Source organism: Hyperolius riggenbachi, chromosome 1, assembly GCF_040937935.1.
Source record: "Hyperolius riggenbachi isolate aHypRig1 chromosome 1, aHypRig1.pri, whole genome shotgun sequence".
Taxonomy (NCBI): Eukaryota; Metazoa; Chordata; class Amphibia; order Anura; family Hyperoliidae; genus Hyperolius; species Hyperolius riggenbachi.
Window position 1 is genome coordinate 689,683,780 of NC_090646.1, and position 24,002 is coordinate 689,707,781.

Sequence of the window (24,002 nt, forward strand, 5' to 3'; positions counted from 1 at the left end):
CTGCTCTGATATGGATGTAACGCTGCCCATACACTGCAGGCCAATCTCTGATCATTACCTGAGCTGCAGCTGCTGGGCCTGCTCTGATATGGATGTAAAGCTGCCCATACACTGCAGACCAATCTCTGATCATTACCTGAGCTGCAGCTGCTGGACCTGCTCTGATATGGATGTAACGCTGCCCATACACTGCAGGCCAATCTCTGATCATTACCTGAGCTGCAGCTGCTGGACCTGCTCTGATATGGATGTAACGCTGCCCATACACTGCAGGCCAATCTCTGATCATTACCTGAGCTGCAGCTGCTGGGCCTGCTCTGATATGGATGTAAAGCTGCCCATACACTGCAGGCCAATCTCTGATCATTACCTGAGCTGCAGCTGCTGGACCTGCTCTGATATGGGTGTAACGCTGCCCATACACTGCAGGCCAATCTCTGATCATTACCTGAGCTGCAGCTGCTGGGCCTGCTCTGATATGGATGTAAAGCTGCCCATACACTGCAGGCCAATCTCTGATCATTACCTGAGCTGCAGCTGCTGGACCTGCTCTGATATGGATGTAACGCTGCCCATACACTGCAGGCCAATCTCTGATCATTACCTGAGCTGCAGCTGCTGGGCCTGCTCTGATATGGATGTAACGCTGCCCATACACTGCAGACCAATCTCCAGGGCCGGCCCGCTCATGAGGCGGGGTGAAACATTTGCCTCAGGCGGCAAATTTCCAGGGGCGGCACCCGCCCGTCCGTGGGTGCGGGGAGCCGGCCGCCGAGCTGGAGGGGTAGCTGGCAGGACGGGGGTATTGGGCCAGCGGCGGGGAGGGGGGTCAGACCCCCCCTTCCCTCGCCTGGGTCCCCCGTCCTCCGCTCCTCTCCAGCCTTAAATAGAAGCAGCCGCTATGTGTAAGAGGCACGGGTGGGGAGGACTCACCTCTTCCTCGTTCCAGCGTGCGCTCCACTGACGTCACTTCCTGCAACGCTGCAGGAAGTGACTTCAGTGGAGCGCACGCTGGGAAGAGGTGAGTGTCCTCCCCGCCCGTGCCTCTTAAACATACGGCTGCTTCTATTTAAGGCTGGAGGGGAGCGGAGGACGGGGGACCCAGGCGAGGGAGGGGGGGGGTCCGACCCCCCTCCCTGCCGCTGGCCCAATACCCCCGTCCTGCCAGCTACCGCTCCAGCTCGGCGGCCCCCCAGAAGAGAGGGGGGGGGGCGGCAGTGTCAATTTTTAAAAAATTTGCCTCAGGCGGCAAAAAGTCTAGGGCCGGCCCTGCCAATCTCTGATCATTACCTGAGCTGCAGCTGCTGGACCTGCTCTGATATGGATGTACAGCCGGCCATACATGTAGTGATGATGGGCAGATCCCACCAAGAGACAGATCTCCTGATGGAATCTGATTAGAGAGAGATCTGTCAGCTGCCCATACACCGCAGACCGATTCCTGATCGATTTCACACTGAAATCTCCTGGGAATCACCCGAGTCTGCCGCTGCCCCTCCCCACAGTGTATAAATGTACCCCCTGTGTGTGCAATTACACATTACCTGTCCTGTGTCACCCACTGCACACTGCCCCCGCAGGTTATTGTATTGAATTCAATACAAAAAATAGATGCTCCTAATATAGATAGACCGCTATATGTGCCCCAGTATAGGTAGCCAGGTATAGGTGCTCCCAGTATAGGTAGTCAGGTATAGGTGCTCCCACTATAGGTAGCCAGGTATAGGTGCCCCAGTATAGGTAGTCAGGTATAGGTGCTCTCACTATAGGTAGCCAGGGATAGGTAGCCAGGTATAGGTTCCCCTGGTATAGGTAGCCAGGTATAGGTTCCCCAGTATAGGTAGTCAGGTATAGGTGCTCCAACTATAGGTAGCCAGGGATAGGTAGCCAGGTATAGGTTCCCCTGGTATAGGTAGCCAGGTATAGGTTCCCCAGTATAGGTAGCCAGGTATAGGTGCCCCAGTATAGGTAGCCAAGTATAGGTTCCCCTGGTATAGGTAGCCAGGTATAGGTTCCCCAGTATAGGTAGCCAGGTATAGGTTCCCCAGTATAGGTAGCCAGGTATAGGTTCCCCAGTATAGGTAGCCAGGCATAGGTGCCCCAGTATAGGTAGTCAGGTATAGGTGCTCCCACTATAGGTAGCCAGGGATAGGTAGCTAAGTATAGGTTCCCCTGGTATAGGTAGCCAGGTATAGGTTCCCCAGTATAGATAGCCAGGTATAGGTTCCCCAGTATAGGTAGCCAGGTATAGGTTCCCCAGTATAGGTAGCCAGGTATAGGTTCCCCAGTATAGGTAGCCAGGTATAGGTAACCAGGTATAGGTGCTCCCAGTATAGGTAGCCAGGTATAGGTGCTCCCACTATAGGCAGCTAGGTATAGGTTCCCCAGTATAGGTAGCCAGGTATAGGTGCCTCCAGTATAGGTAGTCAGGCATAGGTGCCCCAGTATAGGTAGCCAGGTATAGGTGCCTCCAGTATAGGTAGTCAGGCATAGGTGCCCCAGTATAGGTAGCCAGGCACAGGTGCCCCAGTATAGGTAGCCAGGTATAGGTGCCCCAGTATAGGTAGCCAGATATAGGTGCCCCCAGTATAGGTAGCCAGGTATAGGTGCCCCAGTATAGGTAGCCAGATATAGGTGCCCCAAGTATAGGTAGCCAGGTATAGGTGCCCCCGGTATAGGTAGCCAGGTATAGGTGCCCCAATATAGGTAGCCAGGTGTAGGTGCCCCTGGGATAGGTAGCCAGGTATAGGTGCCCCCGGTATAGGTAGCCAGGTATAGGTGCCCCAGTATATGTAGCCAGGAATAGGTGCCCCCAGGATAGGTAGCCAGGTATAGGTGCCCCAGTATAGGAAGCCAAGTATAGGTTCCCCCAGGATAGGTAGCCAGGTATAGGTAGCCAGGTATAGGTAGCCAGGTATAGGTGCCCCCAATATAGGTAGCCAGGTATAGGTGCCCCCGGTATAGTTGCCCCAGTATAGGTAGCCAGGTGTAGGTGCCCCTGGGATAGGTAGCCAGGTATAGGTGCCCCCGGTATAGGTAGCCAGGTATAGGTGCCCCAGTATAGGTTGCCAGGAATAGGTGCCCCCAGGATAGGTAGCCAGGTAAAGGTGCCCCAGTATAGGTAGCCAGGTATAAGTTCCCCCCAGGATAGGTAGCAAGATAGGTGCCCCCGGTATAGGTAGCCAGGTATAGGTAGCCAGGTATAGGTGCCCCCAGTATAGGTAGTCAGGCATAGGTTCCCCCAATATAGGCAGCCAGGCATAGGTGCCCCAGTATAGGTAGTCAGGTATAGGTGCTCCCACTATAGGTAGCCAGGTATAGGTAGCCAGGTATAGGTGCCCCCAGTATAGGTAGCTAGGTATAGGTTCCCCAGTATAGGTAGCCAGGTATAGGTGCCTCCAATATAGGTAGCCAGATATAGGTGCCCCCAGTATAGGTAGCTAGGTATAGGTTCCCCAGTATAGGTAGCCAGGTATAGGTGCCTCCAATATAGGTAGCCAGATATAGGTGCCCCCAGTATAGGTAGCCAGGTATAGGTGCCCCAGTATAGCTAGCCAGATATAGATGCCCCCAGTATAGGTAGCCAGGTATAGGTGCCCCGGTATAGGTAGCCAGGAATAGGTGCCCCCAGGATAGGTAGCCAGGTATAGGTGCTCCAGTATAGGTAGCCAGGTATAGGTTCCCCCAGGATAGGTAGCCAGGTATAGGTGCCTCCAGTATAGGTAGCCAGGTATAGGTGCCCCAGTATAGGTAGCCAGGTATTGGTTCCCCCAGGATAGGTAGCCAGGTATAGGTGCCCCCGGTATAGGTAGCAAGCTATAGGTGCCCCAGTATAGGTAGCCAGGTATATGTGCACCTGGGATACATAGCCAGGTATAGGTGCCCCAGTATAGGTAGCCAGGTATAGGTTCCTCCAGTATAGGTAGCCAGGTATAGGTGCACCTGGGATACATAGCCAGGTATAGGTGCCCCAGTATAGGTAGCCAGGTATAGGTGCCTCTAGTATAGGTAGCCAGGTATAGGTGCACCTTGGATACGTAGCCAGGTATAGGTGCCTCCAGTATAGGTAGCCAGGTATAGGTGCACCTGGGATACGTAGCCAGGTATAGGTGCCTCCAGTATAGGTAGCCAGGTATAGGTGCCCCTGGGATAGGTAGCCAGGTATAGGTGCCTCCAGTATAGGTAGCCAGGTATAGGTGCACCTGGGATACGTAGCCAGGTATAGGTGCCCCAGTATAGGTAGCCAGGTATAGGTGCCCCAGTATAGGTAGCCAGGTATAGGTGCCCCAGTATAGGTAGCCAGGTATAGGTGCCCCTGGGATAGGTAGCCAGGTATAGGTGCCTCCAGTATAGGTAGCCAGGTATAGGTGCACCTGGGATACGTAGCCAGGTATAGGTGCCTCCAGTATAGGTAGCCAGGTATAGGTGCACCTGGGATACGTAGCCAGGTATAGGTGCCTCCAGTATAGGTAGCCAGGTATAGGTGCCCCCAGTATAGGTAGCCAGGTATAGGTCCCACAGTATAGGTGGCCAGGTATAGGTGCCCCTGGGATAGGTAGCCAGGTATAGGTGCCTCCAGTATAGGTAGCCAGGTATAGGTGCCCCAGTATAGGTAGCCAGGTATAGGTGTCCCCAGTATAGGTAGCCAGGTATAGGTGCCCCAGTATAGGTAGCCAGGTATAGGTGCCCCAGTATAGGTAGCCAGGTATAGGTGCCTCCAGTACAGATAGCCAGGTATAGGTGCCCCCAGGATAGGTAGCCAGGTATAGGTGCCTCCAGTACAGGTAGCCCCAATATAGGTTAGTCTCAGCCTCATTCTTGGTGGCCATTGTTATTTGGTGGCCATTTTTACCTGGTGGCTACTGTGGGCTTTCTCTCACCACAGGCTCCACCCATAACTGGCGTATTACAGCTGCGGTTTGCTCTAAGAAGAACCTTCTGTGCTGTTTTTCTTTCTGTAATCCAGTCTAGTGTATACTGCAGCTTACTTTGTACATTGATCACTCCACTGGATGCCAATAAAACTGAGAATTTCACTTAAAGGACATCCGAAGTAAAAATAAACTGATGAGATAAACAATAGTATCTATCCTCCCCCTCCTAAAAATGACTTTTTAAGAAATCCCATGGTTTTTTTTGTTTTGTTTGAATCTACTTTTTAAGTTATTACGGTTTAATTGTCTCTGCTTACTGACACTTTTATTGAAGTATGGCAGAGCTAAAATCTGTGAGCCCTTTTTATCTCTTTCCTGCTCTCAGAAGCCATTTACTGCGAGGAAAGTGTTTTATGGCTGTAATTACTTATTAGTGAGGGTTATGCTATAGTCTGACCCGGACAGAAACTGCCACTTGCATACCTGATGTTTCACTCTTTCAGGCAGAGAAAGATAAAAAGGTACACAGCATAGTTATTAGTGTGCTAGGCACTGTACATACACATGTCTATCTCATCCTGTCACATGTCACCTCGGGTGTCCTTTAAGATTGGCTTCATAGACCTTCAAATATTTCCATCTGCACTATCTTGCCTAAATATGAACAGACATTTTTTTTTTTAAACTGTCATTTTTCTGAGTTTAAAAAAATATTTTTTTGTTTTTTTTTTGCATTTTTATCTCTTGTATTCACTTTTCTGATTACTATATGTAGCAGCTCTGGTGACAATAGCGTGTACGCGGCCTTATCTATTCACCGCACAAAATTACGTGAAAATTCACACATAATTACAAATGGTTACATAAAAATCAATGAAATGTACAAATCCTATTCCGTACCGGCGTAATTGTGAAAGTGTATGCGAAATGTCACGCTATCGTTATTATCTGATTGTGTTCATCACTAATCTAATAATGCTGGTTCCGCCATGTGTCACACTTACAGTGTACATGAGCCGAAGCCTGAGTCCAGAGGTGTATACTTACCTCAAGAGAGGGAGGCCTATACTTACCTCAAGAGAGGGAGGCCTATACTTACCTCAAGAGAGGGAGGCCTATACTTACCTCAAGAGAGGGAGGCCTATACTTACCTCAAGAGAGGGAGGCCTATACTTACCTCAAGAGAGGGAGGCCTATACTTACCTCAAGAGAGGGAGGCCTATACTTACCTCAAGAGAGGGAGGCCTATACTTACCTCAAGAGAGGGAGGCCTATACTTACCTCAAGAGAGGGAGGCCTATACTTACCTAAAGAGAGGGGTCCTATTGAGGCTTCCCTCTCTACTCTGCTGTCCCCCGTCGCTGAATGCGCCCCCCCCCCCCCAGATAGGAAACAGACACTTCAGCTATACTCACCTCTGCAGGGAATCTCTGCCCATTGACAGTGTGCTCAGAGCCTGGACTGGCCGGTGACCACCAGATAGGAAATAGACACTTCAGCTATACTCACCTCTGCAGGGAATCTCTGCCCATTGACAGTGTGCTCTGAGCCCAGACTGGCCGGGGACCGCCAGATAGGAAACAGAGACTTCAGCCATACTCACCTCTCCAGGGAATCTCAGCCCATTGACAGTGTGCTCTGATCCTGGACTGGCTGGTGAACCCCAGATAGGAAACAGACACTTCAGCTATACTCACCTCTGCAGGGAATCTCTGCCCATTGACAGTGTGCTCTGAGCCCGGACTGGCCGGTGACCCCCAGATAGGAAAAAGATATTTCAGCCATACTCACCTCTCCAGGGAATCTCCGCCCATTGACAGTGTGCTCTGATCCTGGACTGGCTGGAGACCCCCAGATAGGAAACAGACACTTTTTCCATACTCGCCTCTCCAGGGAATCTCTGCCCATTGACAGTGTGCTCTGAGCCTGGACTGGTGGGTGACCCTCATATAGGAAACAGAGACTTCAGTCGTACTCACCTCTCCAGGGAATCTCCGCCCATTGACAGTGTGCTCTGATCCTGGACTGGCCGGTGACCCCCAGATAGGAAAAAGATATTTCAGCCATTCTCACCTCTCCAGGGAATCTCCGCCCATTGACAGTGTGCTCTGAGCCTGGACTGGTGGGTGACCCTCATATAGGAAACAGAGACTTCAGTCGTACTCACCTCTCCAGGGAATCTCCGCCCATTGACAGTGTGCTCTGAGCCCGGACTGGCCGGGGACCCCCAGATAGGAAACAGACACTTAAGCCATACTCACCTCTCCAGGGAATCTCCGCCCATTGACAGTGTGCTCAGAGCCTGGACTGGCCGGTGACCCCCAGATAGGAAACAGACACTTAAGCCATACTCTCCTCTCCAGGGAATCTCCACCCATTGACAGTGTTCTCTGAGCCTAGACTGGCCGGTGACCCCCAGATAGGAAACAGACACTTTTTCCATACTCACCTCTCCAGGGAATCTCCGCCCATTGACAGTGTGCTCAGAGCCTGGACTGGCCGGTGACCCCCAGTGGAAGTGAAGCTGTGTCGCCCGGTATGTGTTGGGAAGACCTTCAACGATCTCCAAACTGTTGGGTAACTGTAAGACCACTAGAGAAAGAGAGAACGAGATTCTATGCAAATCGAAAAGGAAGAATAATTCTGTGAGACAAACACATTTTATCAAATGTAGCTTATTTACTGCCTAGAAAAATATTGAATTACACCCATAACTCCACCCCTCTACTGTCTCCCACCACGGTGAGGTCTTACTATCTCTCTGCAGTAGTTTGTGTCTCCTCCCACAATGGTGAGATCTCCCTGCAGTAGTTTGTGTCTCCTCCCCTCCCACAATGGTGAGATCTCCCTGCAGTATTATTTCTCCTCCCCTCCCACAATGGTGAGATCTCCCTGCAGTAGGTTGTGTCTCCTCCCCTCCCACAATGGTGAGATCTCCCTTCAGTAGTTTGTGTCTCCTTCCCTCCCACAATGGTGCGCTTTCCCTGCAGTGGTTTGTGTCTCCTCCCTCCCACAATGGTGAGATCTCTCTTCAGTAGTTTGTGTCTCCTCCCCTCCCACAATGGTGAGATCTCCCTGCAGTAGTTTGTGTCTCCTCCCCTCCCACATTGGTGAGATCTCCCTGCAGTAGTTTGTGTCTCCTCCCCTCCCACCACGGTGAGGTCTTACTACAGTAGTCTGTGTCTCCTCCCCTCCCACAATGGTGAGATCTCCCTGCAGTAGTTTGTGTCTCCTTCCCTCCCACAATGGGGAGATTTCCCTGCAGTGGCTTGTGTCTCCTCCCCTCCCACAATGGTGAGATCTCCCTGCAGTGGTTTGTGTCTCCTCCCCTCCCACAATGGTGAGATCTCCCTGCAGTAGTTTGTGTCTCCTCCCCTCCCACAATGGTGAGATCTCCCTTCAGTAGTTTGTGTCTCCTTCCCTCCCACAATGGTGAGATCTCCCTGCAGTAGTTTCTGTCTCCTCCCCTCCCACCACGGTGAGGTCTTACTACAGTAGTCTGTGTCTCCTCCCCTCCCACAATGGTGAGATCTCCCTGCAGTAGTTTGTGTCTCCTTCCCTCCCACAATGGGGAGATTTCCCTGCAGTGGCTTGTGTCTCCTCCCCTCCCACAATGGTGAGATCTCCCTGCAGTGGTTTGTGTCTCCTCCCCTCCCACAATGGTGAGATCTCCCTGCAGTAGTTTGTGTCTCCTCCCCTCCCACAATGGTGAGATCTCCCTTCAGTAGTTTGTGTCTCCTCCCCTCCCACAATGGTGAGATCTCCCTGCAGTAGTTTCTGTCTCCTCCCCTCCCACAATGGTGAGATCTCCCTTCAGTAGTTTGTGTCTCCTCCCCTCCCACAATGGTGAGATCTCCCTGCAGTAGTTTCTGTCTCCTCCCCTACCACTATGGCGAGACCTCCCTGCAGTAGTTTGTGTCTCCTCCCCTCCCACAATAGTGAGATCTCCCTGCAGTAGTTTGTGTCTCCTTCCCTCCCACAATGGTGAGATCTCCCTGCAGTGGTTTGTGTCTCCTCCCCTCCCACAATTGTGAGATCTCCCTGCAGTAGTTTGTGTCTCCTCCCCTACCACAATGGTGAGATCTCCCTGCTGTAGTTTATGTCTCCGCCCCTCCCACAATGGTGAGATCTCCCTGCAGTAGGTTGTGTCTCCTCCCCTCCCACAATGGTGAGATCTCCCTGCCATAGTTTATGTCTCCTCCCCTACCACTATGGCGAGACCTCCCTGCAGTAGTTTGTGTCTCCTCCTCTCCCACAATAGTGAGATCTCCCTGCAGTAGTTTGTGTCTCCTCCCCTCCTACAATGGTGAGATCTCCCTGCAGTAGTTTGTGTCTCCTCCCCTCCCACTATGGCGAGACCTCCCTGCAGTAGTTTGTGTCTCCTCCCCTCCCACAATGGTGAGATCTCCCTGCAGTAGTTTGTGTCTCCTCCCCTCCCACAATGGTGAGATCTCCCTGCCATAGTTTATGTCTCCGCCCCTACCACTATGGCGAGACCTCCCTGCAGTAGTTTGTGTCTCCTCCCCTCCCACAATTGTGAGATCTCCCTGCAGTAGTTTGTGTCTCCTCCCCTCCCACAATGGGGAGATTTCCCTGCAGTGGTTTGTGTCTTCTCCCCTCCCACAATGGTGAGATCTCCCTGCAGTAGTTTGTGTCTCCTCCCCTCCCACAATGGTGAGATCTCCCTGCAGTAGTTTGTGTCTCCTCCCCTCCCACAATGGTGAGATCTCCCTGCAGTAGTTTGTGTCTCCTCCACTCCCACAATGGTGAGATCTCCCTGCAGTGGTTTGTGTCTCCTCCCCTCCCACAATGGTAAGGTCTCCCTGCAGTAGTTTGTGTCTCCTCCCCTTCCACAATGGTGAGATCTCCCTGCAGTAGTTTGTGTCTCCTCCCCTTCCACAATGGTGAGATCTCCCTGCAGTAGTTTGTCTCCTCCCCTCCCACAATGGTGAGATCTCCCGGAAGTAGGTTGTGTCTCCTCCCCTCCCACAATGGTGAGATCTCCCTGCAGTAGTTTGTGTCTCCTCCCCTACCACAATGGTGAGATTTCCCTGCAGTAGTTTGTCTCCTCCCCTCCCACAATGGTAAGATCTCCCGGAAGTAGGTTGTGTCTCCTCCCCTCCCACAATGGTGAGATTTCCCGGAAGTAGGTTGTGTCTCCTCCTCTCTAGGACAGTTAGATTTCCACCTAGAAGGTTGTGTCTTCTCCCCTCTCAGGACAGTTAGACTTCCCTGCAGTAGATTGTGTCTTCTCTTCTCTCAGGATAGTTAGACTTCCCTGCAGTAGATTGTGTCTCCTCTCAGGACAGTTAGTTTTCCCTGCAGTAGATTGTGTCTCCTCCCTCTCAGGACAGTTAGATTTCCCAGCAGTAGATTGTGTCTCCTCCCCTCTCAGGACAGTTAGATTTACCTGCAGTAGGTTGTGTCTCCTCCCCTCTCAGGACAGTTAGACTACCCTGCAGTAGATTGTGTCTCCTCCCCTCTTAGGACAGTTAGACTACCCTGCAGTAGATTGTGTCTCCTCCCCTCTCTAAACAGTTAGATTTACTTGCAGTAGATTGTGTCTCCCCCCCCCCCCCCCCCTCTCTGGACAGTTAGACTTTCCTGCAGTAGGTTGTGTCTCCTCCCCTCTCAGGACAGTTAGACTACCCTGAAGTAGATTGTGTCTCCCCCCCCCCCCCTTCCCAGGACAGGTAGATTTCCCTGCAGTAGATTGTGTCTCCTCCCAGGACATTTATATTTCCTTGCAGCAGGTTGTATTTTCTCCCCTCTCAGGACAGTTAGATTTCCCTGCAGTACATTGTGTCTCCTCCCCTCTCTGGACAGTTAGACTTCCCTGCAGTAGGCTGTGTCTCCTCCCTCCTCTGGACAGTTAGACTTCCCTGCAGTAGGCTGTGTCTCCTCCCCTCTCTGGACAGTTAGACTTCCCTGCAGTAGGCTGTGTCTCCTCCCCTCTCTGGACAGTTAGACTTCCCTGCAGTACAGTCCTGGCCAAAAGTTTTGAGACTGTCAAAAATATTGGAAATGAGAAAAGTTTGTGCTTAAGTCTTTATAATAGCAATTTGCATATACTCCAGAATGTTATGAAGAGTGTTCAGATGAATTGCATAGTCCTTCTTTGCCATGAAAATTAACTGAATCCCAAAAAAACCTTTCCACTGCATTTCATTGGTGTCATTAACCACTTTACCCCCGCGCGTACGTATTTCTCCGCCCCTTTTTCCATCCTTTAAAAACCAGGGACGGAGAAACGCGTACTTTCCGCGTTCCCGACGCTGCCCGCGCTCCCGCTCGTAAACACGCCGCCCGCCGCTAGTAAAACCGCCGCCGCCCGCTCGCCCAGAGATCAATGAACGGGAAAATCCATTCCCGCTCGTTGATCTAAGCCCCGCAATGATCAGCTGCTCTCCTATGGGCAGCGCGATCATTGTGAGAAAAAACTCACGTGTCCATGCTCATTATACTTCCTCCAAGCTTCCGGAAGGAAGCTTGGAGGTCGCATTAAAACAAAAAGTTACTGTGGCCATCTTGTGGCCAAATAGTAAACTACACCCTACACATTTTTCACATACAAATAAATGACTTTTACACATAAAATTAACTCATTACCTCCCACACTCCCCATTTTTTTTTTTTTTTGTAATTAAAAAAAAAATAAAAAATTTACAATTAAAAAAAATACATAAATAGTTACCTTAGGGACTGAACTTTTTAAATATTTATGTCAAGAGGGTATAACACTGTTACTTTATAAACTATGGGCTTGTAATTAGGGATGGACGCAAAACTGAAAAAAATGCACCTTTATTTCCAAATAAAATATTGGCGCCAAACATTGTGATAGGGACATAATTTAAATGGTTTTATAACCGGGACAAAAGGGCAAATACGTTTCATGGGTTTTAATTACAGTAGCATGCATTATTTAAAAACTATAATGGCCGAAAACTGAAAAATAATTATTTTTTTCCCCACATTTTTCCTATTTTCCCATTAAAACACATTTAGAAAAAAATAATTCTTGGCATAATGTCCCACCTAAAGAAAGCCTAATTGGTGGCGAAAAAAACAAGATATAGTTCATTTCATTGCGATAAGTAATAATAAAGTTATAGACGAATGAATGGAAGGAGCGCTGAAAGGTGAAAATTGCTCTGGTGCTCAGGGGGTAAAACCCCTCAGTGGTGAAGTGGTTAAAGGACCTGCTGAGATCATTTCAGTAATGATCTTGTTAACTCAGGTGAGAATGTTGATGAGCACAAGGCTGGAGATCATTATGTCATGCTGATTGGGTTAGAATGGCAGACTTGATATGTTAAAAGGACAGTGATGCTTGAAATCATTGATCTTCCATTGTTAACCATGGTGACCAGCAAAGAAATGCATGCAGTCATCATTGCGTTGCATAAAAATGGCTTCACAGGCAAGGATATTGTGGCTACTAAGATTGCACCTAAATCAACAATTTATAGGATCATCAAGAACTTCAAGGAAAGAGGTTCAATTCTTGTTATGAAGGCTTCAGGGCATCCTGGAAAGTCCAGCAAGTGCCAGGATCGTCTCCTAAAGAGGATTCAGCTGCGGGATCGGAGTGCAACCAGTGCAGAGGTTGCTCAGGAATGGCAGCAGGCAGGTGTCAGCACATCTGCAAGCACAGTGAGGTGAAGAGTAGACTTTTGGAAGATGGCCTGGTGTGAAGAAGGGCAGCAAAGAAGCAACTTCTCTCCCAAAAAACATCAGAGACAGATTGATCTTCTGCAGAAAGTATGGTGAATGGACTGCTGAGGACTGGGGCAAAGTCATATTCTCCGATGAATCCCCTTTCCAATTGCTTGGGGCATCTGGAAAAAGTCTTGTCAGGAGAAGAAAAGGTGAGCGCTACCATCAGTCCTGTGTCATGCCAACAGTAAAGCATCCCGAGACCATTCATGTGTGGGGTTACTTCTCATCCAAGGGAGTGGGCTCACTCACAATGTTGCCAAAAACATAGCCATGAATAAAGAATGGTACCAAAACACCCTCCAACAGCAACTTCTTCCAACAATCCAACAACAGTTTGGTGAAGAACAATGCATTATCCAGCACGATGGAGCACCGTGTCATTAGGCAAAAGTGATAACTAAGTGGCTCGGGGACCAAAACGTTGAACTTTTGGGTCCATGGCCTGGAAACTCCTCAGATCTTAATCCCATTGAGAACTTGTGGTCATTCCTTAAGAGGCGGGTGGACAAACAAACACCAACTAATTCTGAGAAACTCAAAGAAGTGATTATGACAGAATGGGTTGCTATCAGTCAGGATTTGGCCCTGAAGTTGATTGAGAGCATGCCTAGATGAATTGCAGAGGTCCTGAAAAAGAAGGGCCAACACTGCAAATAGTCTCTTTGCATAAATCTCATGTAATTGTCAATAAAAGCCTTTGAAACGTATGTGTGATGATCGCTGCTGCAGCAGCTGTTGCTGGAAGTAGTAGTGCTGCAGCTCAGGCAGTTCTGATCTATTTCCATGCAAGCTGCATAGCTTTGTCTGTCTTTCCCTGCTGTCAGCTTGTGACTGATTATCATTCACCTGTGTGGGAATCTGCATGTCTGCTCCCATTGGATGACCTCAGTATAAAGATCTGCTTCCTGCAGGGTTTCCTTGGGTTTTCATAGCTTCAGTGTAAGCCAGTCTTGCTGTCGCTTTAGCCCCCGATCGTGTTTCTTGTTATAAAGATACTTTGCTGGTCTTTGCATCATATATTGGTTCATTGCCAATATATATGCATACCAGCACGTTTATTATTTTCCTTGTATTCGTGTTACGTTGATACATCAGTGTCGCTGATGTATACGTACACGAACTGTTTATATCCTGTGTGCAGTTAGTCAGCTTTCCAGCACGTTTTGGTAGGTTGCGCGTACCGTGACCACCCGTGCTGAGGTAGTTACCCTGCTCCTGGTTACCGTTTGTGGATTGCGTTCATCTCTGCGAAGAGATAACAAATCCTTCTGAATCCTGTTCTGTTACTCTTTGTGGATTGCGTTCATCTCTGCGAAGAGATAACGAATCCTTCTGAATCCTGTTCTGTTACCGTTTGTGGATTGCGTTCATCTCTGCGAAGAGATAGCGAATCCTTCTGAGTCCTGTTCCCTGTATTACTCCATTCCTAGTCAGCGTTCCTGCTTATGTCATATATCGGTTCATTGCCGATATATACATATGTTAGTCAGACGTTACAAATAGTTTCATTGATAGCTGTAATTGTAATACGCTAGGAAAGCATACTTATTGTATATTTATCTGTGTTACGTTCATCTATCTTGATCCTGCTGTTTCCTGACTATCCTGTCCTGTCTTTGTGAGGCACGCCATCGCCGCATCGCATTGGCTGCCTCATTCCAGTCTGTCTGGTTTTGGACGCTTGCTGTCGCTAAGTAGCCGCTAGCTGGCAAGCGTTCATTCTGTCTACCTGTCCTGATCTCCTCAGTTCTGGTTTGTGCGCTCAGCGCTACTTTGCGCTGAGACGTTATAACGAAAGCATTGTTTGTGGCTGTCAGATCTGCATCGGCTCTGTGCGCCACAATCTCCTATTGGAGTCAGTCCTCTCCTCCACTATACTAGGGATAGCCTGTTTCCTGGTGCTAGTGTGTGTACCTCCTCCACGCCAGCTCATGCGTTGCATGCTGACTGTGGAGAATACACCACCAAGCCTTACATTATGCAAACCCCATTACCAATCCCTATTGTGGGGGGAATTTCCAGAAATTATGACACTGTTTGTCAGGGGTCCTGCTCCTTTAAAAAATTTGAAAAGCTTGGTCCTGAAGTTACAGACAAATTTATATCAGAATTGGTTAAAGTTCTGGCCAATCCCGACTTTCGGGCTTCTGCAATTTCTACCTGGTCTGATTGGATCGTTTGTGCTCTTTTTAAGGGCAAACTTTTTGATTGGGCAATCGATGTCTTAGATCACACTCAGTTTAGACAAAGTCCTTTGCAATTTATAGCTTTTGTAATTCACAATTGGTTGCGCATAGATCCATTGCCTTTTCCTCTTAATGAACTCCTGGCAGCAGGCCAATCAGCTGCTCCTTCAATTGCTTGCAAGAATGAGCAGCAAGCAGAAAGTGTTACTGATAATTTTCCTGCAGCTTTGAATAAATCATCAAAAACCGCAAGGTCAAAGGCAAAACGCAAACGTTCTAAAAAACGTGTCCAATCTGCAGAGTCGTTATCCTTAGCGACTGAGACCTATAATGAGATTCTGCCATTAACAGATAATGAAATGCAATTGTCTTTCAGGGGAGTTAAATGGACTTATGAAACTACTAATGAACTTTCCTCCCTGGCTAGGGAAAATAAAGATTTTTGTTTAAAAGAATTATCTGAGTATGATTATGATGAGATATTACAGAGTATTGAACAAATCAACTTATTTGTGAAGCAAGGAAAGTTTGCATACACTACAGTTCAGCACTTGCTACAGGTATTGGAGATTCTTAAGAATAAGGAATCTGCCAATCACCTGCTAATTAACCCTATACATGTCCCTGCCACAATCATATCTGCAAACCATGATCTGCCTGTTAAGTATGCTTGGAATCCTCCATTTGAGAAAGGAGAGATGGAAGCTCTGGTCAATGAATGGAAGAATGATTCAAGTTCATTTTGTCAATTTTACAGTGCAAAAAGTGAATTAGTATTGAATGCATGCATTAAGTCTGCCTATAACCTAATAAAAACTGGTGTGTGTGGGTATGACTTTGTGGCTCCATTGATTGATGTGTGGGAACTTATTTTGGATGATTTTTATGCGATTCAATCAGTTGATACCAGGGAAGACACACTGTCAATTGGAGACTGTCCCACTTCTCCAGTTACTGAGTCCCTGCCATGTCTTGTGAATGTTCCTGTAACTCCACCCTGTACCATGGATAACTCAGTGTTACTTCCCAGTAAAACAGAAGCCACTGATACTTTCTTAACTTTGCCCTGCACAAATTTCTCAGCAGAGAATCCAGAGGTCCTGCTGGCTTCTGAGTCCAGCCTAGCCAGTACTCATGAGTCTTTGTTCAGTGAAACAGACACCAGAAAAATCTTGCCTGTCTCTGCAAACACTTCTGCAGAAATTACCTGTGTTAATAAAGTTCAACTCCTGTCTGATCCAGCAGATACCAATAGATGCACTACATCAGTTTCCGAGTCCCAGCAATCCTGTCCAGAAATCTCAGAACCCCAGCATCTGAATTTTCCAATTTTACAATTGAATGGTGATTCAGATGCGCAAACATTGTGTCTTGATCTTCCTGTTTCTACACCTCGCTCTAGTTTCGTGAATAGTTCAGAGCATCTGCTCTGTGAACCTGAAATCGCAGAATTATTACCTTGTTCAGAAAATGTTCCAGTAAATTTGCCCTGTACCATGAATTGTGCAGTAGATCTCTCCAATGAAACTCAGGTCACAGAATCATTATGCTGTCCAGCAGGTGCTTCCATGGTTTTGCCCTGCAATATGGACTGTTCAGTGATCCTGTCCAGTGAAGCTGTGGTCGCAGAGTCTTATGCTTCACCCAGTACTTTGGATATTTCAAACCCTCTAGCAGAAGGGTCTGAGGCACTGCTTACCTCAGTTGGTGTTGCAGTAATATTCACTTGTCTAGCAGCTGTTTTGGAATTACAGTCTGCTCTAATAAAACTTGGTGAATTTCTGCCCAGCAAAGCAGAAGCCATTGAAATATTGTCCTCGTCAGCAAGTGTGTTAGATACCTTGCCCTGTACACAGTCTGATTTAACCAATGTTGAGTCCCTGTCCAGTGTTGTAACAGCCGAGGAACTCCAGCCCTGTCCTCTGAATGTTTCAGAAGTCTTGCCCTGTAACATGGATAATTCTGATTCTCTGGTCAAAATAATAGAAATCTCAGAATTTCAGTCCGGTCTGATGAGTGTTCCTGAAACCCAGCCCTGTATCCTGAAAGATTCTGGTTCTCTGGCCGCTGTGGCAGAGGTTCCAGAGTCCCCTTCCTGTCCAGGGAATTCCTCAGTTTTGCCTAGTCCAGTGGGGGCTGCTGCAATACTGACTTGTTCTGCAGCGCCTCATGAGCTCCAATCCAGTGTATTAGATGAGTCTCTGTCTAGTCCAGAGGTAGTTGTGGAGTCCCTATCTGGTTCAGTGCATACATCAGAAGATTTGTCCTGTCTTGTTAGTGCCCCTGAATCTGATTTGTTACTGACTTTGCTGGAATCAGCGACATCTAAGTCTGATCCAGCATTCTCGTGTAAAAGTCCAGTAGTTGCGAAGTTTAGTCATGATGATTTTTTTTTGGCCAGTCCTGGTTTTGGTCCTGTCTTGGCTGACCCTGAGGCTCACAGTTCCTTGACATGCCCAGAGGTTTCTCTTGTGCCGGTGTGCTCAGATGTTCTTTGTGTGCCAGAATGCCCAAGTGTGTCTAAGGTGTTAGCGTGCTCTGATACTTCCTTAGTGGGAACACGTTCTGATGTTGCCAGTCTGCCTGCATGCCCAGAGATGGTTCTGGTCCCTGAAAGCCCTGATATTGATGTTTGTCCTTGTGGCCCTGACTCGGGAATTGCCCTAGGTTCCATAGGGGTTCTTGATAGTTCTCCATGTGAGCCTAAGGGGCATTCTGACCTATGGGGATCTCTTTGGAGCTTCAAGGTGTTCTGGGAGGTCTCTGAGAAAACTTGTCCTGGTGCCTTGGACTGGTTCAACAGTGGGTTTTGTGTTGGTAAAGACAGTACCGGTGGGCATTGCAAAGGCTTTGGCGTTTCTGAACGGTTCCTGGAAGGCGGTGGGTATCGCTCAGGGAGTTTCGGAGGGCTTTCTTCTGGAAATCATGGTTCTGATGGGTGTCACATTGGGGCTTGTAGTACTGATGGGCATGGTTCTGTAGGTTCTGGTTCTGATGGGTCCAGTCTTGTGGGGACTGATTCTGGAATTCGGTCTTGCCGGGCTGTCCCGGTCATCATGAATTATCAGTCGGACTGTTTTGTTGGGAATTTCAGTTTTGAAAAGCGTCTGGAATCCGCTTTTAAGGGCGGGGGTACTGTGATGATCGCTGCTGCAGCAGCTGTTGCTGGAAGTAGTAGTGCTGCAGCTCAGGCAGTTCTGATCTATTTCCATGCAAACTGCATAGCTTTGTCTGTCTTTCCCTGCTGTCAGCTTGTGACTGATTATCATTCACCTGTGTGGGAATCTGCATGTCTGCTCCCATTGGATGACCTCAGTATAAAGATCTGCTTCCTGCAGGGTTTCCTTGGGTTTTCATAGCTTCAGTGTAAGCCAGTCTTGCTGTCGCTTTAGCCCCCGATCGTGTTTCTTGTTATAAAGATACTTTGCTGGTTTTGCATCATATATTGGTTCATTGCCCATATATATGCATACCAGCACGTTTATTATTTTCCTTGTATTTGTGTTACGTTGATACATCAGTGTCGCTGATATATACGTACACGAACTGTTTATTTCCTGTGTTCAGTTAGTCAGCTTTCCAGCACGTTTTGGTAGGTTGCGCGTACCGTGAGCACCCGTGCTGAGGTAGTTACCCTGCTCCTGGTTACCGTTTGTGGATTGCGTTCATCTCTGCGAAGAGATAACGAATCCTTCTGAATCCTGTTCTGTTACTGTTTGTGGATTGCGTTCATCTCTGCGAAGAGATAACGAATCCTCCTGAATCCTGTCCTGTTACCGTTTGTGGATTGCGTTCATCTCTGCGAAGAGATAGCGAATCCTTCTGAGTCCTGTTCCCTGTATTACTCCAGTCCTAGTCAGCGTTCCTGCTTATGTCATATATCGGTTCATTGCCGATATATACATATGTTAGTCAGACGTTACAAATAGTTTCATTGATAGCTGTAATTGTAATACGCTAGGAAAACATACTTATTGTATATTTATCTGTGTTACGTTCTTCTAGCTTGATCCTGCTATTTCCTGTCTCTCTTGTCCTGTCTTTGTGAGGCACGCCATCGCCGCATCGCATTGGCTGCCTCATTCCAGTCTGTCTGGTTTTGGACGCTTGCTGTCGCTAAGTAGCCGCTAGCTAGCAAGCGTTCATTCTGTCTACTTGTTCTGATCTCCTCAGTTCTGGTTTGTGCGCTCAGCGCTACTTTGCGCTGAGACGTTATAACGAAAGCATTGTTTGTGGCTGTCAGATCTGCACCGGCTCTGTGCGCCACAATCTCCTATTGGAGTCAGTCCTCCCCTCCACTATACTAGGGATAGCCTGTTTCCTGGTGCTAGTGTGTGTACCTCCTCCATGCCAGCTCATGCGTTGCATGCTGACTGTGGAGAATACACCACCAAGCCTTACAGTATGAAGTGCTTATAATTATATTTCAGTACATCACATAAACCACTGAAACAAAGATCTAAGAGCAGTTTAGCAGCAAACTTTGTGAAAACTAATATTTTTGACAGTCTCAAAACTTTTGGCCAGAACTGTAGGTTGTGTCTCCTCCCCTCTCAGGACAGTTAGACTTCCCTGCAGTAGATCGTGTCTCCTTCCCTCTCAGGACAGTTAGGGTTGTCCCCATCTCTCTCTGATGTCCCTAACCCTCTCACTATAGAGAGTTCTCTGCAGGTTGGGTGGTGTCACTTGTGTGTCCCCTCTCTCTGATGTCCCTGCAGGTTGGGTGGTGTCACCTGTGTCTCCCCTCTCTCTGATGTCCCTGCAGGTTGGGTGGTGTCACCTGTGTGTCCTCTCTCTGATGTCCCTGCAGGTTGGGTGGTGTCACCTGTGTCTCCCCTCTCTCTGATGTCCCTGCAGGTTGGGTGGTGTCACCTGTGTGTCCTCTCTCTGATGTCCCTGCAGGTTGGGTGGTGTCACCTGTGTCCCCCCTCTCTCTGATGTCCCTGCAGGTTGGGTGGTGTCACCTGTGTCTCCCCTCTCTCTGATGTCCCTGCAGGTTGGGTGGTGTCACCTGTGTCCCCATCTCTCTCTGATGTCCCTGCAGGTTGGGTGGTGTCACCTGTGTGTCCTCTCTCTGATGTCCCTGCAGGTTGGGTGGTGTCACCTGTGTCCCCCCTCTCTCTGATGTCCCTGCAGGTTGGGTGGTGTCACTTGTGTGTCCTCTCTCTGATGTCCCTGCAGGTTGGGTGGTGTCACCTGTGTCTCCCCTCTCTCTGATGTCCCTGCAGGTTGGGTGGTGTCACCTGTGTCTCCCCTCTCTCTGATGTCCCTGCAGGTTGGGTGGTGTCACCTGTGTGTCCTCTCTCTGATGTCCCTGCAGGTTGGGTGGTGTCACCTGTGTCCCCCCTCTCTCTCTGATGTCCCTGCAGGTTGGGTGGTGTCACCTGTGTCCCCCCTCTCTCTCTGATGTCCCTGCAGGTTGGGTGGTGTCACCTGTGTCCCCCCTCTCTCTCTGATGTCCCTGCAGGTTGGGTGGTGTCACTTGTGTGTCCTCTCTCTGATGTCCCTGCAGGTTGGGTGGTGTCACCTGTGTCTCCCCTCTCTCTGATGTCCCTGCAGGTTGGGTGGTGTCACCTGTGTGTCCTCTCTCTGATGTCCCTGCAGGTTGGGTGGTGTCACCTGTGTCTCCCCTCTCTCTGATGTCCCTGCAGGTTGGGTGGTGTCACCTGTGTGTCCTCTCTCTGATGTCCCTGCAGGTTGGGTGGTGTCACCTGTGTCTCCCCTCTCTCTGATGTCCCTGCAGGTTGGGTGGTGTCACCTGTGTCTCCCCTCTCTCTGATGTCCCTGCAGGTTGGGTGGTGTCACTTGTGTCTCCCCTCTCTCTGATGTCCCTGCAGGTTGGGTGGTGTCACCTGTGTCCTCTCTCTGATGTCCCTGCAGGTTGGGTGGTGTCACCTGTGTGTCCTCTCTCTGATGTCCCTGCAGGTTGGGTGGTGTCACCTGTGTGTCCTCTCTCTGATGTCCCTGCAGGTTGGGTGGTGTCACCTGTGTGTCCTCTCTCTGATGTCCCTGCAGGTTGGGTGGTGTCACCTGTGTGTCCTCTCTCTGATGTCCCTGCAGGTTGGGTGGTGTCACCTGTGTGTCCTCTCTCTGATGTCCCTGCAGGTTGGGTGGTGTCACCTGTGTGTCCTCTCTCTGATGTCCCTGCAGGTTGGGTGGTGTCACCTGTGTCCCCCCTCTCTCTGATGTCCCTGCAGGTTGGGTGGTGTCACCTGTGTGTCCTCTCTCTGATGTCCCTGCAGGTTGGGTGGTGTCACCTGTGTCTCCCCTCTCTCTGATGTCCCTGCAGGTTGGGTGGTGTCACCTGTGTCCCCCCTCTCTCTGATGTCCCTGCAGGTTGGGTGGTGTCACCTGTGTCCCCCCTCTCTCTGATGTCCCTGCAGGTTGGGTGGTGTCACTTGTGTGTCCTCTCTCTGATGTCCCTGCAGGTTGGGTGGTGTCACCTGTGTCTCCCCTCTCTCTGATGTCCCTGCAGGTTGGGTGGTGTCACCTGTGTGTCCTCTCTCTGATGTCCCTGCAGGTTGGGTGGTGTCACCTGTGTGTCCTCTCTCTGATGTCCCTGCAGGTTGGGTGGTGTCACCTGTGTGTCCTCTCTCTGATGTCCCTGCAGGTTGGGTGGTGTCACCTGTGTCCCCCCTCTCTGATGTCCCTGCAGGTTGGGTGGTGTCACTTGTGTGTCCTCTCTCTGATGTCCCTGCAGGTTGGGTGGTGTCACCTGTGTCCCCCTCTCTCTGATGTCCCTGCAGGTTGGGTGGTGTCACCTGTGTCCCCCCTCTCTCTGATGTCCCTGCAGGTTGGGTGGTGTCACCTGTGTGTCCTCTCTCTGATGTCCCTGCAGGTTGGGTGGTGTCACCTGTGTGTCCTCTCTCTGATGTCCCTGCAGGTTGGGTGGTGTCACCTGTGTCCTCTCTCTGATGTCTCTGCAGGTTGGGTGGTGTCACCTGTGTCTCCCCTCTCTCTGATGTCCCTGCAGGTTGGGTGGTGTCACTTGTGTGTCCCCTCTCTCTGATGTCCCTGCAGGTTGGGTGGTGTCACCTGTGTCCCCCCTCTCTCTGATGTCCCTGCAGGTTGGGTGGTGTCACCTGTGTGTCCTCTCTCTGATGTCCCTGCAGGTTGGGTGGTGTCACCTGTGTGTCCTCTCTCTGATGTCCCTGCAGGTTGGGTGGTGTCACCTGTGTCTCCCCTCTCTCTGATGTCCCTGCAGGTTGGGTGGTGTCACCTGTGTCTCCCCTCTCTCTGATGTCCCTGCAGGTTGGGTGGTGTCACCTGTGTCCCCCCTCTCTGATGTCCCTGCAGGTTGGGTGGTGTCACCTGTGTGTCCTCTCTCTGATGTCCCTGCAGGTTGGGTGGTGTCACCTGTGTGTCCTCTCTCTGATGTCCCTGCAGGTTGGGTGGTGTCACCTGTGTCCTCTCTCTGATGTCTCTGCAGGTTGGGTGGTGTCACCTGTGTCTCCCCTCTCTCTGATGTCCCTGCAGGTTGGGTGGTGTCACCTGTGTCCCCCCTCTCTCTCTGATGTCCCTGCAGGTTGGGTGGTGTCACCTGTGTGTCCCCTCTCTCTCTGATGTCCCTGCAGGTTGGGTGGTGTCACCTGTGTCTCCCCTCTCTCTGATGTCCCTGCAGGTTGGGTGGTGTCACCTGTGTCTCCCCTCTCTCTGATGTCCCTGCAGGTTGGGTGGTGTCACTTGTGTGTCCTCTCTCTGATGTCCCTGCAGGTTGGGTGGTGTCACCTGTGTCCCCCCTCTCTCTGATGTCCCTGCAGGTTGGGTGGTGTCACCTGTGTCTCCCCTCTCTCTGATGTCCCTGCAGGTTGGGTGGTGTCACCTGTGTCCCCCCTCTCTCTGATGTCTCTGCAGGTTGGGTGGTGTCACCTGTGTCCCCCCTCTCTCTGATGTCCCTGCAGGTTGGGTGGTGTCACCTGTGTGTCCTCTCTCTGATGTCCCTGCAGGTTGGGTGTTTGGTGTCACTTGTGTGTCCTCTCTCTGATGTCCCTGCAGGTTGGGTGGTGTCACCTGTGTCTCCCCTCTCTCTGATGTCCCTGCAGGTTGGGTGGTGTCACCTGTGTCTCCCCTCTCTCTGATGTCCCTGCAGGTTGGGTGGTGTCACCTGTGTCTCCCCTCTCTGATGTCCCTGCAGGTTGGGTGTTTGGTGTCACTTGTGTGTCCTCTCTCTGATGTCCCTGCAGGTTGGGTGGTGTCACCTGTGTCCCCCCTCTCTCTGATGTCCCTGCAGGTTGGGTGGTGTCACCTGTGTGTCCTCTCTCTGATGTCCCTGCAGGTTGGGTGTTTGGTGTCACTTGTGTGTCCTCTCTCTGATGTCCCTGCAGGTTGGGTGGTGTCACCTGTGTCCCCCCTCTCTCTGATGTCCCTGCAGGTTGGGTGGTGTCACCTGTGTCTCCCCTCTCTCTGATGTCCCTGCAGGTTGGGTGGTGTCACCTGTGTCTCCCCTCTCTCTGATGTCCCTGCAGGTTGGGTGGTGTCACCTGTGTCTCCCCTCTCTCTGATGTCCCTGCAGGTTGGGTGTTTGGTGTCACTTGTGTGTCCTCTCTCTGATGTCCCTGCAGGTTGGGTGGTGTCACCTGTGTCTCCCCTCTCTCTGATGTCCCTGCAGGTTGGGTGGTGTCACCTGTGTCTCCCCTCTCTCTGATGTCCCTGCAGGTTGGGTGGTGTCACCTGTGTCTCCCCTCTCTGATGTCCCTGCAGGTTGGGTGTTTGGTGTCACTTGTGTGTCCTCTCTCTGATGTCCCTGCAGGTTGGGTGGTGTCACCTGTGTCCCCCCTCTCTCTGATGTCCCTGCAGGTTGGGTGGTGTCACCTGTGTGTCCTCTCTCTGATGTCCCTGCAGGTTGGGTGTTTGGTGTCACTTGTGTGTCCTCTCTCTGATGTCCCTGCAGGTTGGGTGGTGTCACCTGTGTCCCCCCTCTCTCTGATGTCCCTGCAGGTTGGGTGGTGTCACCTGTGTCTCCCCTCTCTCTGATGTCCCTGCAGGTTGGGTGGTGTCACCTGTGTCCCCCCTCTCTCTCTGATGTCCCTGCAGGTTGGGTGGTGTCACCTGTGTCCCCTCTCTCTGATGTCCCTGCAGGTTGGGTGGTGTCACCTGTGTGTCCTCTCTCTGATGTCCCTGCAGGTTGGGTGGTGTCACCTGTGTGTCCTCTCTCTGATGTCCCTGCAGGTTGGGTGGTGTCACCTGTGTCCCCCCTCTCTCTGATGTCCCTGCAGGTTGG

At 50.3% G+C, this 24,002-nt stretch overlaps 1 protein-coding gene across 1 annotated transcript in view; it reads right to left on the minus strand.

Moving 5' to 3' along the window:
- The window catches only part of LOC137544736 (uncharacterized), a 241,526-nt gene extending 234,274 nt beyond the window's left edge, over positions 1 to 7,252 (minus strand). The window contains exon 1 of the mRNA XM_068265829.1: positions 7,136 to 7,252. Coding sequence (XP_068121930.1) covers positions 7,136 to 7,252 — 117 coding nt within the window. The remainder of the gene's footprint in view (positions 1 to 7,135) is intronic.
- Between the last annotated feature and the right edge of the window lie 16,750 nt (positions 7,253 to 24,002).